Here is a 12758-nt window from a genome sequence, read left to right as displayed (position 1 = left end):
CAAGGACAAACTGGCAAATTTTGCGATGCTTCCCTCCCGCCTAAAAGTTATACGCCATCAGGAGGACATCTCACCTTCGCAACATACTATCAGGTCAACGGAACATCATTCAGCAAACCAGATTCACTCTTCTCCCACCCTCCCAACCACTTCTGATGATGATGCAGAAGATCTCTTAACTAGTTTTCTCCCACATCTCTTTCCTGATGAAGCGCCATCATGTCTCGGAGAGCCTGGTCAAGCGCTAGCATACGAGTCAGGTCTGTGGGGTGATGTGACCGTTATAGTTCCTGATTACCCCAAACGAGGGGAAGAGGAGGACAGGCTTGGAAAAGGAGGAGGGGTTGAGGAGGGGAGACGGCTCTTTGCGCATTATTTGTGGGGTGGGGGGTTGGTTGTCGCTGAAGGAATCGAAAAAGCGACGGCTGCTCAAGGCGAAAAGGATACCATTTGGTGCGTCAACGGAGAAAGAGTGTTGGAACTCGGCGCAGGTAAGTTGGTTTTCTTTTCTTTCCTCTCAATCAGGAGGAACCTTTTGCCATGAAATCAAGAAGAAATGGGAAATTGTTTTTCATATACTTCCTTTTTCCAACGTACGTTGATTGACCTTTTATCCCTCACTTTCTTCCGTGCTGCTCTCAGTAGTTCTGGATTTATATATAATTACTTAACTTATATATAAATACATTAATATACCGCTTTCTTATCTCACTTGGTTAACTAGTGGAAAGCGGTCTTTGGACAACAATATAGACTTGGTCTATATCCATTATTTCTTTCCATCCACAATGCTCCTCCTCCCTTTGTGTCGCACCTTCAAATACATTCAGAAGAAAGAAAAAAAACATGACTTTCAAAGCCCCAGCTGAAAACCAACAATCCCATATGGAAAACCAGGGGCGGCTCTACCCTCACTCATAAGCACTCTAGCTGGTGCCGCCGAAGTTACCATAACAGACCATCCTTCCTCTCCGGCCCTCTACGGTGCTATCCAAGCAAACGTCGCCAACAATATCCCCGAACACCTCCGGTGCAGAGTATCCATACAGCCCCATGAATGGGGCATATTAAACCCAGATGAAGTATCTTCTCATTCGAAAGAAAACGCAGCACTTCACCTACATCCAAAGATAACGTCCCCCTTTAAATTCGCCCTGGACAATAAGGGCTCCTTTACAAGAATTATAGCAGCGGACTGTCTGTGGATGAGGAATCAGCATGAGAACCTTGTGCGGAGTCTGTTGTGGTTTCTTGCGCCTCCATCACCGTATATCAATGAAAAGGGAGCTAGGGAAGGAGGAGTAGCTTGGGTTGTTGCGGGGTTCCATACCGGAAGAGAAGTTGTTGCATCATTCTTTGAGACTGCAGTGTCGAATGGTTTGGTTGTGGAGAGGATATGGGAGAGGGATGTCAATGCCAGGAATGAGGAGGGGGAGGTTACCAGGGAGTGGATGCCTGTGAGGCCGAGGGAGGGACCGGAGAACAGGGCAAGGTGGTGCGTGGTCGCGTTCTTGAGAAAGGGGATAGACTAACTAATCTACGACAAATATATCATGAGGTAATGAACTTCCCTATTACTTAGTTGTGGATCAGGGTAATAGAGCAATTTAACGTAGTTTTATACCTAGGTTTTATATAAGGTATTTTTCATCATTTTTTTCATTTTTTTTCATTTTTTTTCCATTTTTTTCCCATTGATATCAATGACTCCTTATCCCTCTTTTCCACCTTATTAACATCAGATGTTCAGATACATCATTTCGAACTCCCACTTAACTTCTTAAAACACACTGTACACACCCCTTGGCCCTCCTTTCCTCCAAACCGAAACTTCTGGTACGCAACCCTATCCCATACAACCAACCTATCCTCTCCCTCTTCCCTTGTAAACCACCTAATCAACTCCTCCTCTGTCCAATTGCAACTCGTAATAACCAAAAACCCATCCTTGCGGACTAATTCCCTCACAATGCCGGGATAACGTTCGCATATCCTCCTCTGTAAGACGCGGGAACCCTTGATAGAATTATCGCCATTCTGCGCTGCCACATTCCCTGCCGTGTGAATATCAGCAATCTCCTCTGCGGAAAGTGAAATGGCATCGAACGTCCCCTTGTCTAGGACGATATCAAACCCGCCTTCAGCAGCCGGGAACCAGTCCAGTGTCTGCACGGGCCTGTTATCGAATACATCCCATACTTCGAAGCGAATCCTGGATAAATCCGAACTTTGCGCAGTAGTGGTGGAGCCATCATGTAATCTCCTGGCCAGCTCGATACTTTTCGGCGAATAATCGACTCCGACCATGCGGGACGCTTCAAAACCACCCTCATCACGTAGGAGGGCGAGCATACTCCCATTCCCTGTGCCGAGGTCAAGAATGATTGGTTGCGATTGCGTATTACAAGGGGCGAGCGGAAAGCATTCTGACGTGAGGAATTTCATGACCTTTTCGGGTGCGTTATGCTCTGTAAACCAAGATGTTCCGGGGTCATCGTCGTCGTGGTTGCTGCCTCCATCATCGCCATCTCCATCTCCATCGCTATCGTAGTTTTCTGTTTCCGCTTTACTGCTCTCGCCGACTATATCTTCCTCCGTGTTGCAACCCTTATGCTTGGTCCGTCTCCGCCGTGTCGACGAGAGGTGAGAGAGAGAGTCATCGTAGAATGATTCCCAGCTAGTTTACAAAAAATAAATATATAAAGTCAATTACCCTCACTCTATCTAGTACATATTAAATTTTCAAAGCGTGAGAAAATACGACATTGGTAATGCCCTATCGCCATATGAAGACCACGAGGGTAAAAATATATCAACACGGAAACGGTTGCCAACCCACTTAACTTACTATTCTTTTGTGCCCAGTTGACTTGGTTCCAGATGCGGCGGATGATCAGCTTCACCCTGTACCGGAGCTGGAGTGAACATTGCAGCAGGGAAGAGAGAATACCTCATGGACCTTGTTCTACCCTGTGCCGTCAGTGAAATGGCAATGGCTGTTGGGATATTCTTGGAGATAATAGAGAGGGTTTTCGAGCGGTTTGCTAGTTATCTGACTATCTGGTTCGAAAGTTTTGGCGCATCAGTGTCAGTGAGAGGAAACTCTAACCCTAATTTCTGTGGGCCATTTTAGTGGTAGGAGCCAGATATTTTCCTTTTTACATCATTTTCATTCAGACAAATCTTTTAGTTTTATGAATAAGAATAATTTAGATAACTAGTTACGCCGTAGCTCTTCTTAAAGGAAATACTGCGTGTAGGTGAATAAAAGTAGCTAAGATTGAGAAAATGAATAAGCTTGCTCAGTAAAGTCAGCTAAGCTCTTATATGACATTTTTAGATAAAAGAAAACACTGATAGCTACTGCAAAGAAAACCGCTTATTGTTAAGCTTAACTAGCTGCTCTAAAGCAGTGAGAGTAAATAAAAGCCGAAGCTGCTACTCATAGGCTTGCTGCTCAGTAAGTTCATAAAATACAGAAAACTCAACAGCTGAGTAACCAGTTTGTCAAGAAGCTTAAAAGAAATAGTTATCAGCTAAATTAGTTAAACCAGATATGTTAATTGGACTCCTGAATAAATATATAGGCTGAAACTGCCACTAAAAATGACTATCATGAAGACTTTAAATCATTTTTCAAATCTGACAACTAGTTAACTAGCAAATATATTATAAGTTTGATAATAAGGTCTTTATCAAGATCAACCTTCTCTGAGAATCTCTCCAACCCAACTCTTCTATTACCTGATGATCTGTTGGAATTTATATTTAAATCATTTACCTATTAATTTGATACTAAAATTACAAATTTTATGCACTCTATTTTATTTAATAATTATCTATATAATATCTAATTTAAATAATCCGTTATTGGAATATTCATCAAATTCATATATTGATGATAAGTACCAAGACCCGCGATTGCCCGTGCTGTTGCCGCTTTGGGGATGGCATCCGGCTCGCCGCTTTTGCAACATCTCACGCCGCCCTGACGACGCCGCTCAATCTATAAAAAGCCGACCTCACTCCCTCACAACGACAATGCACTTCCTCGTCCTCTTTCTCCCCCAGCTACACTGCTCCCCTCACCTTGCAGGGATGATGTCGTGTTATCCGGCACTCACCACCTTTTTCACCCTGCACCCATGGAGTCTCTGGATGCTCATCTGCTGGGTCTGGCCTAGCTAGGCCTGGATGGTCGGAGAGTTGCTTCGCCAGTTTCTAGGCCACCCACGCCTATCTTGTGAGGTTACCTTGCTTGCTCTGGGACTAAGGCAACTGGAGTTTTTGCAGCCATGTCTCTTGACGATCATTGAGATTATTGTCTGATTGGCAACCCTGTGCAGCAGGCAGGTTTTCACCATTGTTTGCTTGTTTCCATTTTTCCTTCACTTGCAGTTTCTTTTTTCATTTCATTTCATTTTTTTTTTCTTTCACGATCTCTCTGCTTTCCTGCTCTGGTTCATGATGCATTCCCTACCCATGGAGGTTCCATGCTGAGCGTCATGGGCTGCATGTATCCTGAATCCACCATGTCAGCAGGGCTTGGGCGTTGGGGGTTACATCCTCCCATCCACCTCTGACCCACCAAGGCTGACTTGTAGGCTCTCACTTTTGTTCTCCAACCAATGGCAAAATCACCGCATCGCTTCCCCTGCAGGATGTGCCTTGGAGCTGCCTCAGGCGGGGGCATATGAAGGAGCACAGGTGGGGCATGTGAACCTTGGAAGTTGCAATGATCAAACAAGATTGACACAGGGCACTGAGGTATCTGTCCCCAGGGTTACAATTTTGATGGGGATGGATATGTCAGAATCTCACACGCGAGGTTCAAGGAATGAAGGAACTCTCCTTGTCAACTCTTTGAGGACAGCAGTGAAGTGAGCGCACATCAACACGTCTTGATATACTACAAGCAACCATAAGAAGGCCGACCGACCCTGCTCCAGAATTTCTGGCATCTCACAATCCGATTCTCCCACCGCACCTACACACAGTATGCATTGAGCAGGCTGACTAACATAAATGATACTTATTCACCATAACAGCGCAATCATTAAACCTATTTGGCTTCAATCAGAGCTATCACATCATCATCATATGCTTTAATAATAGGATCATACAGTCTTTTTGGGTCTTGCGGTGTTCTGACAATAAGTCCTTCACACCTCATATGGTCCTGCAAAGAGGCTTGACACACTTGAATCCCAGTGGAAACTTCTGCAGAAGGTATTCAAATCCACCAGCTTCCATGTTGTCTCACTTATAAGTTGCAATTTTCTTATAAGTTTCAGTATACCATTCTCTGAGCATGCTGTCTTTTCACTGGTCCTGTCTCTGTCTCTGTAGCTTATCCAGTTTTTCCCAACTGCGATGGCCACATTGCCAGATAAGCACGTAGAAGAATGACTCAGGGTTATGACAATAGGTCTGGTTGACATTAAGGAGCACTTTGATCGCCATGTACTCCGTTGTGCTGGTCTGGTGCTGTGCGCTGCTGCACTCACTGCCAACTTCCTTAGCAAGATTCAGATCAATTAGCATGCCCATGTGACCATCTGCCTTTTTAGAACTGGTTATTATTATATTGATCTTGGAAATATCCCAATGAAGGATGTTCTCATCCAGGTAAAGAGATCCATGTGTCTTTATTGCATTGTGAAGCACCATGAGCAGCTCCATGGGTGATTCATACTTGTAGATTGGCCGGCCAGCAGGTGATATCGTTGTTCTAACTTGGCTTTGCAATCTTCCCATTCCTGCTTGCACTTGTTGACTGTATCCTGCCGTGCAAGAACCACTGAGAGGATATTGAGGGATCAAGATTCTTCTGTGGAGAGTCTATACAGTTGATTTGAGTCAATAGATGCACTCATTGAACTAGTAAATCACACTAATGATGTTTGGAAATCTGTTTTGCAGATGATGCTCTGTGCATTCACATCAACATCCACCTCATAATGTTGGACAAAGATGCAGATATCTGAGTGCTGAAGCATGACATTCTGAAGAGCATCTGTGACTTCTTCTGTCCACTGAATTAGTTATCTGACTGGTCTGAGAAATAAAGAGGACTGAGGGACACTCACCACTGCTGTTGAAGGCCTTGGCTGCAGCATATCAAAAATTGTACAGATGAGTAATCTGATCAATGTCTGTGATCTCACCTCCTCAACGCATCTGGGATCCCATGGTGGATGCTATCAAGTCTCTTCTCCATGTTGATTTGAAATTCAGTGAATGTCCACTCCATCTGACAAAACACATACTTATACAGTAATTCATTCTTAATGACAACTTCTGCTATCCCTTGCCCTTCAGTATCTTAAGACTGTATAGTTTTTACCATGAAATCCAGCACTGATCCAGTTGTCAAAATTCTCTTGAGTGCCTTAATATGAAAGAGCATAATCTCTAAACAGACATGCAGACTAAGAACTAAGGTTGAATCAAAGATAATTTCAGAGATCTTAAACTCATTCCTGGTCAATTCAGTCAGTCAATCTGCTCATAGCATCATGACAATCAAGAACATCTACAGAGCTTTCTTTTCAAGGAACCTGTTTGTATGTTAGGGTGCGAATGCGAGCTGCATAAGAAGGAAACTCTCTGCGTTGCTAACTGCTATATAACAAAATACTAAGCTTGATGGGATGAAAGGAGGTGCTGGGGCCTGCCTGGATTATAACAACCCGCGTGGTCACGTGATGAGGGTTAGGCCTAATCGGGCGCCGAGTCTAATCGGCCCCGGGCCCTTCGGTCAAGGCTCAATCAGGCGCTGAGCCTAACATTGTAAAATCTGATCTTAAAAATATAAACAGTTGCGGATACCCACCTTCTGGGTCTCAAATTAGAGTTAGTTTTATATTCTGATAGTGAAGATGTAGAAGTGCTTCTGGACAGCTGGCAGTGATAGCTGTGAGTTGACAAAAGAAAAGCATATGAATACACTGCCAGCCATACTCAAATGTCATCTCAGTGATTATATTAGAAGAATGTGAGTGAACTCAGTGATATCTTCAATGTATATATTTTTCTTCAGCTGCTGGATGAATTTCAGTTCTTACTCTTCAGCCATGAGTGCAATGACCTGCAAGTGATTAATAGCTACTTCCCTATTAGTTAGAGCATAGAGAAAATTAGCTGCTTACATCTTCTATCTTGACAATCACATCTTTGCTGAGCTCTAATTGCATCTCCTGCTTAACAACAAAATGCTATAACTTTCAAATTGTTCCAAGTAAGCTCTTATATTGGATACTAGAGAAGTGTTGATCATTCTTATCATAATAGATATCATACCACCAGTTGAAAAATACATACAAAAAATGAATAATCTCATCTGACTCTGAGATCCAGTATCATTGCTGCACCGCCTCAACATGGATATGCTTACAATACCTGAAACACACTGGTAAGAATTTGACATGGTCTGAGGGATCAAGAGGGTTGCCTTCCTCTCCCAGTATCTGCAGGTTTCATGAAATTTCTCCTGAGTTAGATCACTGTACTACTTCTGTCAAAGCTGAGAGACATCTAGACTCTCTGCTTGAACTAGGTAGTGTTCTAGAGACAGCTGGCCCTCATTGTCATCAAAAATATTATCATCAGAATCACCTCTTTCATTCTTATCCTCATCCTCATCCTCACTGGGTTTGTCATTGGGCCCACTTTTATATCTACTGCTCCAAAAAATGGCACCCAGCGCGGGGCAGGCATTGCTCTTGCTCTAGCTCATTTTATCATCAGGCCCATCAGATCTGACAGGCTACTAGTGAGGCACCATAGTCAAGATGGCCCAGGGAGCAGCGAGGAGAGAACCTGGGGTGAGGAACTGAGAGGGAGAGTGCTTTCATGGCTAATGATAGGACATGCGTTAACTCTGCAGAAGACAACTTAAATAAGATAACTACTGGTAGAAGGAAGAATGAGACCAGGAGCGGACACAGCCAGCATGACAGAAATCTGAAACTGGAGAGAACATGATGATGTAGAGGGGGGGGGGGGGGGGGAAACCATTTTTGACACTTCGCTCAGCCAATTCTGGCTTGCACCCGTGGGGTGAGCAGGTGAGAAGATGCTGGGACTCAAAATGTTGCGGCGGTGCGTGGAGGGAAGGGCCGTGGCCGTGGGGATTTACTCTCGCGATTACAGAACGGCAGCGAAAAACCGTCATTTTCAGCCGTTGGCTAACCGTCACATCTCGTTAAATGGAGAGAAACCAGAGAGTGTGTCAAGTGATAATCACATTAAATATTCAGAGACTCTTGCATTCTTTCTGCCCAAGAGGTTAATCAACCTTGGTTCCTTAGTTAGCTTCTATCTCTTGAAACTGTTTAACAATAATGAATGCATTTAGAGTTTCTTCAAGAATGGCCTTTCTTTTCAAATCTTCTTTCCAGAATCTTGAAGTTTCTTTTTAAAACTTCCTTTTTTCCCTTTTCCTTCAAACTAAGACTGGAGGGAAAATAAACAGTGGAAGAAAGGTAAAATCAAACCATGTCATACATAAAGTGTGAATATTTCACGCAGAAGTCTCACTTCAGAGACAAAGAACAACTTTATTGATTGTAGGACCTTCTTCTCCCGTTCTCTTATTATTTAGAGAAGAACAGGTAGTTGAACTTATATAAATACTTCTTTTAAACACTCAATGCCAATACAGTTGCCAAAGAGGAAAGATTGATAGAAATTACTGAACTGAAGTTTAAAGGAGCATATAAAATTTCCCATACAAGTCATATGAGAATGATATAATGTAATCGGTTCTCAAACAATCAAAACAATCAAGGTTTAAACATTATGACACACACAAAGCCCGCTTTGATTTGTGAAATCAAACAAACAAACAAAAAGGACCGAAAAAGATTTCAAAAATTTCCCCTCAATATAATAACTAACTGTGGTTTCTGTGTTGCTGTGTTGCATTTAGATGCTGTCTTGATCCTTCCATCTCATTTTCATGTCATTCCATCCAAATTGCCAAAAACATTACCAAAACCCCCAAATTATATAGTGTATCCGCATATTATCCCATACATAGAATTCAGAATCTAGAGTGTCGAATCCCGTATTCCATATAACCAAACTCCATCCATACTCCGCAAAATTAAGAAATGGTTAATCAACACCTCTCTTTCCTCATCCCACGCAAATTTTTAAATCATGTATAAATGCATGAGGGGGAAGGGAATAAAAAAGGTGGAAAGAAAGCCAAAAACAAATATCGAAGAAAAAAACGAAAAAAATACTCAGAGAAATTCATCAATATTCCGCATAAAAACCGGCTCCCTCCTTTGCTGTGGTGGTGACCGTGGATCCGCCATCCCAGCTACAGGTGGCGACCCGACAACCGGCCGAACAAAACCCAGTGGGGGAAATGTGGGAGACATCAGCTCCATGGAAACACGAGGCGATGATACAGCGCCTGTACCAGATAACAGAGATGAATCATGAAATGCAAGATCCCCCGCATCAGTACGGGCAAACGGCGTTCTCCAAAATTCAGCGGCACGCGGAGAGAAGAGAAATGGTGTTGTTGGGATGTGGTTGTGGTCTTGCATGACCAGGTCCATTTGAACGGTAGATGAGCGGGGGATTGTACGGCAGGAGGGGATGGTGGTGGTGGTTGTTGTTGTTGTGGTGGTGGTGGTCGCAGTAGAAGTGTTGGCATTGGTTGATGTGGTTGTTGTGGAAGTGGTGGTGGATTCGTAGCGGGGACGACTAAGGGAGTGGAATGATTGGTATTTCTCACGGAGGGGGAGGGGACGGGGGGAAGGGGAGGGGTTGCGGCGCTGTTTTGAGGGTTGGGGTTTTAATTGCGTGTTGGCTGACCCGGTGAAATGGTTTGTGAAAGAGTGTGTGGTTGGAGAGTTTTGCTTAGGGTCGCCTGCAGTTTGGTGAAAAAGGGGAATTGGCGGTCGTGCTAGTTTTGGGGCTGTGGATATCGACGAGGAGAATTCTGGTGTTGGTTGTTCCGTCATTTTTATGCTGCGAGATGATGACGAATTGTTAAACCACTCCTCTCGTGGCGATCTCCTAAAAGACACCCAGCCCCCACTTCCACCTCCACCTCCACTGCCGTTACATTCCTGAACCCGCAACCGGAAATCGGTAAGTTGATAGATCAAACTCATATTCGGGCCAACCCAACAACTCCGACTCTTCACAATGCTATACATAGCATTAAAATCCTTATCTGGATTCTTGTACAGCCCATACGCAATGACCAGCGACGCAGACCTACTAACCCCTAACTGACAATGAATCAAGACCTTTTTTCCTTGTGAAATCCTGGAGTCAATTAGCTTGCAAAGCGGATACAAGTCATCAAGAATTTCCGAGTTATGATCCCAGGGCACATGTATGTATTCTGGTTGCTCAGGAGAGCTGGGCTTGGGAGTAGATGGTGACTCCACTTCAACCGGTTGAAACTCAAAAGCAGACTTGAAAGAAATTTCCGAAAGTGCTGTATCCGGTTCCACGACCGAGGACTGTCGCCGCTGGGCGTCGGGCAATGTGGCCTTCCAGACAGATACCACTGTGTTCTGTTTCGGCTCAGCTTTCTCGAACGGGTTAGCCACCTCCTTTGCAACATTAATAACCACATCGAATTTCATGGCTTCTTCACAGCTAGGTTCCAGGTAAAGATAGAGACCCGAGTCATATATTAAAATAGGGCCGTCAGGATACCCTTTATCACTACCCTTACACGATTCGCGCGATATTGGCGGATCATCTTCCTCGACAAGTTCATGCAGGGCTTCTCTGCTTTGGAAACTTGGCTGGGTCGAAAAGGAGGGTCGATCTGGAAAGATACGATCCTCCCACGTACCTGGCATAGGCCGTTTCGACGATTGGAAGAACAAGCCTGGGAGAGCTAGTGAAGGTTTAGACGGTGCAGTTGGAGAAAATATCGAGTTAAGAGAAGGCGAGGATTCAATATGTCGAAGGGTTGGTCGAGTATTTGGGGTAGGAGGGACGACCTCTGCAATATTAGAAGAAAATGATCGATCAAAGGAAGGCGTTTGTATGGTAAGGTTTGGAGCTTTCCGTCGCAGATTTCTGCTGCTATGTTGTATGGGAGAAGAGGGGGCTGAGATATTATGTGAATGATCTCTAATAGGGGCCGTAGCAATAGTCTGTCGAGACGACGAAAGAGGAGGTAATTTAAGGGATAAGTTCTTTAAATTTCGAGCTCTCCGCGTTGGGGACTCTGGTGGGAATTGGTATTGGCTATGAGTAGCGAGGGACGGAGGTGACTTCATACGCGACTCTGTTTGCAGATGGGCAGGCAGTCGATCATCATTCGTAAGACGTGAGATAGGTTTGAGAGACTGAAGAGGAAGCACGGAGGACGGAGATTCTGGTGAAGAGCTTGGGGATGCGTCTAGAACGACAGGAGAATCGAAGGTAGAGATAGTCGTGGTAGGTGAAGAATCGGCAGAACCAGAAGCGACGGATAGGCTTTCTCGGCGAAGGAAACGAATAGGAACCTGTTGAGCGGTAAGAGAAGAGCCAACAGCAGTGTGGGGACGGCCGAGGCTGTGTGCTAGTGTTGTATTCATCGTTGTGGCAGCGGAAATGGATGATGCTGAAGTTGAAGTTGTGTTTGGTGAGGTCAATGTGGCTGCAGCTACTGTGCGGCGTATGTCCATGATTTTCCTTGGCCCCAAACAGCTGTCTTTTTTCTCATCATTATAACGGAAACTTGACCCATCCGGTGCAGCCAACGTAGTAGCCATGAAGGCCGGGAATGAGGAGGAAAGACAGGGAGAATTTTGTATGGTGGATATTTCTGATCGGGAGTGAGAACGGGATCTTCGATTCGTAGGGGCAATCCGTGGAATGTTATTATTAAACTCATTAAGCATCTGGATAGACATTGCCGTATTATGGATATCGCATTGGACGTCGTGTGGGTATAATGATCTTGGGTCTTCCAACTGCGCAAACGACCTTTTCAAGTAATTATTATCATTGACACTTTTATTCTGGTCTCTCGAGGGTATCATTGCAGGAGAATGATGGAAAGAGGTATGGGGATGACAGCCAACAGTGACAACACACAGAATGTTTGTTGATAGTGGGAGAAGGGTGAAATCAGGTGAGGATAGTAAGGGAGAAAAGGGTGAACGAAAGACTGGGGAATTAGTCGCCACATCAACCAGCCCAGTCCACTGATGCAATGCTTGATCACTGCGGAAACCGTTGAAACAGGGATTGGTCAGGGGATCAGGATAAATCACAACGTGCAAGAGGAGCGGCAAAACAGAACAATCCAAGGATGAAGTGTCGACCGAGGGGGGTGGGGCGATAGTATGATAGAGAGGAATTAAGCCTCGACTTACTCAGTTTTTTGCAAAGCAAAACAAAACTACTATAAAAATCCCCAACTCTGAGAAATAACCACGCAAGCACGTCTTCAATTCAATTTCCTTCCCCCGCTCCAAACTGCGGGCGAATCGGGAAAGGGAATGAGCGTTGTTTCAAACTGGCCGTATATCAAGCATGGAAATGCGTCATGGAGTTGTAGATATGTTGCGGGATTCGGATTCGGATAGACTTTCACTGTCTGGAGGACCCTTCCTTTTCAAGGAATAATAGTAGTAGGAAATAATAAGTTGTATTAGAGGAATATATAAACCGATCGACGCTGGTATCTTTTAAGACAGAGAAGGGATGGATGGGTGGGCTTTGGAGCAACAAAGGAGGGTATGGCAGGTACGGCAGGCGGGTATGAAGAGAGGCAGCAAGAG

The 12758-nt window shown here is 44.5% G+C and overlaps 4 protein-coding genes across 4 annotated transcripts; 1 reads left to right on the top strand and 3 right to left on the bottom strand.

Annotated features, from left to right (window-relative positions):
* Positions 1-25: 25 nt before the first annotated feature.
* Positions 26-1532, top strand: PADG_01472 (uncharacterized protein; the record flags this gene model as incomplete). The annotated part of the gene is made up of 2 exons (XM_010759160.1): positions 26-491; positions 898-1532. The coding sequence occupies 2 exons, from the start codon at positions 26-28 to the stop codon at positions 1530-1532; spliced, it is 1101 nt and encodes a 366-aa protein (XP_010757462.1).
* Positions 1533-1755: 223 nt separating this feature from the next.
* On the bottom strand, positions 1756-2928 carry PADG_01471 (uncharacterized protein; the record flags this gene model as incomplete). The annotated part of the gene is made up of 2 exons (XM_010759159.1): positions 1756-2677; positions 2849-2928. 2 exons carry the CDS (start codon positions 2926-2928, stop codon positions 1756-1758), a joined length of 1002 nt encoding a protein of 333 aa, XP_010757461.1.
* A 2394-nt stretch (positions 2929-5322) lies between these two features.
* Positions 5323-6220, bottom strand: PADG_01470 (uncharacterized protein; the record flags this gene model as incomplete). Its single annotated transcript, XM_010758624.1, has 4 exons — positions 5323-5841; positions 5895-6035; positions 6090-6144; positions 6168-6220. 4 exons carry the CDS (start codon positions 6218-6220, stop codon positions 5323-5325), a joined length of 768 nt encoding a protein of 255 aa, XP_010756926.1.
* Positions 6221-9251: 3031 nt separating this feature from the next.
* Positions 9252-12014, bottom strand: PADG_01469 (uncharacterized protein; the record flags this gene model as incomplete). Its single annotated transcript, XM_010758623.1, has 1 exon — positions 9252-12014. The coding sequence occupies one exon, from the start codon at positions 12012-12014 to the stop codon at positions 9252-9254; it is 2763 nt and encodes a 920-aa protein (XP_010756925.1).
* Between the last annotated feature and the right edge of the window lie 744 nt (positions 12015-12758).

This window comes from Paracoccidioides brasiliensis (assembly GCF_000150735.1).
Source record: "Paracoccidioides brasiliensis Pb18 unplaced genomic scaffold supercont2.2, whole genome shotgun sequence".
Classification (NCBI taxonomy): Eukaryota; Fungi; Ascomycota; class Eurotiomycetes; order Onygenales; family Ajellomycetaceae; genus Paracoccidioides; species Paracoccidioides brasiliensis.
The sequence above is the reverse complement of the archived record's forward strand: the minus strand, read 5'-3'. Positions and strand labels throughout refer to the sequence as shown.